Below are 3,363 nucleotides of genomic sequence, written 5' to 3'. Positions count from 1 at the left end.
CGATAGTGAGAGTGAGGTGAGGTGAAAGACGAGAAGCGAGTGAGTGAGTGAGTGAGAAGAAGTGACGAAAGAGTGAGAGCGCAGAGCGATGGGAGGGAGAGTGGGGGGCAGATCGAGCAGGGTGAAAGAGAGAGAGAGAAACTAAAGAGAGAAAGCGGAGGAAGAGAGAGGAGGGAGAGAGAGCAGAAACAGAGAGAGAAGTCGAAGAGAGAGAGAGAAAGAGAGAGAAAGAAGAGACAGAGGAGAGAGAGGGAGAGAGCAAGGAGACCGGAGAGATTGAGGGAGAGCGAAGGAGAGAGAGGAGCGAGAGAAAGAGTGAGGGAGAACGTGGGAAAGTTAGAGATACGAATTGTGTAGAGTGAGGAGGATTTACAGTTCCGTGGTCAAGAGTGAGGATTTTGCGTCGAGTGATATCACTGGGAGCCGTTTAGCTATACATTAATTAAATGATTAATAGTAAATATTTTAATAAGGAATCTATTGGAATTAATGATCCACCTGTCATCATGCAAAGATTAGCGTTTTTATCCTTAGATGATAATTACATGACGTCATCGGGAATTAATTAATCTGTCTGACTCGATGGCGCGTAGATGAGAACAGACAATCAAAGCGTTGAAAAGGATGATGGAGAGAAAATTTCTGCGAATAATATTTATTTATGTACATGAATTTATATTCTATCGACCGGTGTACTTCTAAAACGCTTGCACTAATAGAAATAAGTGATTATCTATTGCCTGGAGTTAACCTAATGAAACGCCTTGCTGTTTATGATGTTTGCATAATACACAGCATGATACTTAGATAGCGAAGATGTTAGGGGCACTATTACAGTCCGTTCGTTCGAACATTTGCGGATTGAGTAGCAATTTACTATAATCTAGTTAAGTTAAACATTTTCTTTAATAGATATCGGAAAGAGTATATTGACATAGTGGTACACAAGTCATAATATCGTCTCTTACATGTGTTGTGGAGTGTCATGCCTGAATTTCACAACAAAATCTATGTTACGGAATGGCACACCACACACCGACACACACGCACAGCGCAGCGCAACACACACACTACACACACACACACACACACACACACATGCACGCACGCAACGCACACGCACGGCACGCACACACACACGCACGCACGCACGCACGCACGTACGCACGCTCGCACGCACGCACGCACGCACGCGCGCGCGCACACACACACACACACACATATATATATATATATAACCATACCTATCAAGTGACTTAGCCCGGCGATCGGGTTCAGCACGTGACTGCTCCCGACGCTCGTATTGGTAGCTCTGCTCGCGTGAATGACTGTCCCGTCCGTGATTCTCGCGAGATTTGCGAGACATCTGACAAAACACGAAGTTGTCGTGAAGAAAAACGGCAGCCATGTTGTTTTAAAGTTTTCATCAAAACTAGGGGGTTATATCTATTAAATTGAAGCTGTAATCACGGCATCATATGAACATTTCCTTGCGATTGTACAAAAATAATGAGTTTTTTGATCATTATTATAGTCATTATTATAGTCATTATAATAGTTATTATTATAGTTATTATTATAGTCATTATTATAGTCATTATTATAGTCATTATTATAGTCATTATTATAGTCATTATTATAGTTATTATTATAGTCATTATTATAGTCATTATTATAGTCACTATTATAGTCATTATTATAGCCATTATTATAGTCATTATTATCATTAGTTATCTAGTCATTATTATATAGGGAGTCATTAAGCTATAATAATAACTATTATAATGACTATAATAATAACCATAATAATGATTATAATAATGACTATAATAATGACTATAATAATAACTATTATAATGACTATAATAATGACTATAATAATGAAAAAATTAAGTATTCCTATCTCGCGTAAATTATTATGATACGCAAAAGATAAAAAATATTTTTGAAATGTTTGTGGCCAGTCGTTTTTCATGATCACTATTCACAGGGATGACCGGATGAGGGTCACATCCCGTAGCTACCAGCAGTATCCGGTAAGAACGAGCTCTCCCACCGGGCGTCCGGTGATGACCAGAGAAGAGAGAACGGTTGCTGAGCTACCGGGCGAACGAATGGAACGCATCATACGCCAGGGGCCCGGTCTTCATGAGCAGGTAAAAGATGCTAGGGCATAGTCATTAGTATATAGGGAGTCAATATTATAGTCATTATAATAGTCATTAGTATAGTCATTATTTTGTTATTATAGTCATTATTATAGTCATTATTATACTCATTATTATAGTCATTATTATAGTCATTATTATAGTTATTATTATAGTCATTATAATAGTTATTATTATAGTCATTATTATAGTCATTATTATAGTCATTATAATAGCAACAACAACAACAGCAGCAGCACCGGCCACGACGCGGCTCACTTGACTATGGTTTAGAAATTCCCGAACGCGACAGGTAAGTCGGTATCGTCTGCGTCATATGTGTTCATTGTGACGTCATCAAATCACGTGTTGAAACGGATGAGATGACGCCAGATGTCGCTGATAACACCGAGCAACTAGCAGAATCGACGGGGCTGCACTGGAAGGAAATTATTTGGCTACTACTATTTTGTTGTTGTTGTTGTTGTTGTTGCTGCTTCTCGGTAGTTTTAGCGGTAGTTGACGACTTGGACGCCATCTTTTGTTCCTTCTGTTTAACCTCACCGGATGTCCGCTCTTTCTGTTCGCCTACACCAACACATAAGCGAAAACGAATCTGTTATTGAGCTTATGTGCTTCATATGCAAATTGCTTTACTTAAGTTAATGGCTTATCATGGATTTAACTCGAGGGTTATTGTGATGTCTTCTTGGTACATCTATGGCTCGCATGTTATCATATATTTTACCTGGGTACATAACTTATATGTTACATAATGGTTCCTACAGCACACTATGTTGAAATGACCTTGAAATACTTCATAGTTTATTGTAAACAGTCTCATCAAACTGTGAAATAAATCACAAAGATGGAAAATTATAGTTTTCTTGTTCCCAAAAATCAAATATCATTCCTTGATCCCTGAAAACAATTCGACAATATCCCATGTTCCCTGAAAGTTAATGCTCCTGTTCCCTTGTTCCCTAAAACCTCGGGGAGGGGCACAACACGATGGCGAGAGCTCGCTGTCATACACTCACCAACAAGGTCTTCCTCCGCCAGCACGTAGCGCAGGTTCAGTCGGCTTCCTCTGTCCAGATCGGGCTTCGGGATCTTATAGCGATCGTTGAGTTTAGAGAACCTAGCGGGTATAAACAGTAGAAAGTAGTATATAAGTACTATACTATACTATACTATACTATACTATACTATACTA

General features: G+C 39.1%; 1 protein-coding gene across 1 annotated transcript in view; it reads right to left on the bottom strand.

Moving 5' to 3' along the window:
- Positions 1-1,244: 1,244 nt before the first annotated feature.
- The window catches only part of LOC106815615 (transcription factor SPT20 homolog), a gene marked incomplete at its 3' end in the record, with an annotated part of 10,210 nt that continues 8,091 nt past the window's right edge, over positions 1,245-3,363 (bottom strand). The window contains 3 exon segments of the mRNA XM_014820101.1: positions 1,245-1,366; positions 2,588-2,735; positions 3,188-3,288. Coding sequence (XP_014675587.1) covers positions 1,245-1,366; positions 2,588-2,735; positions 3,188-3,288 — 371 coding nt within the window.

The sequence above is a fragment of the Priapulus caudatus genome, unplaced genomic scaffold, assembly GCF_000485595.1.
Source record: "Priapulus caudatus unplaced genomic scaffold, Priapulus_caudatus-5.0.1 Scaffold1158, whole genome shotgun sequence".
Lineage (NCBI taxonomy): Eukaryota > Metazoa > Priapulida > Priapulimorpha > Priapulimorphida > Priapulidae > Priapulus > Priapulus caudatus.
The sequence above is the reverse complement of the archived record's forward strand: the minus strand, read 5'-3'. Positions and strand labels throughout refer to the sequence as shown.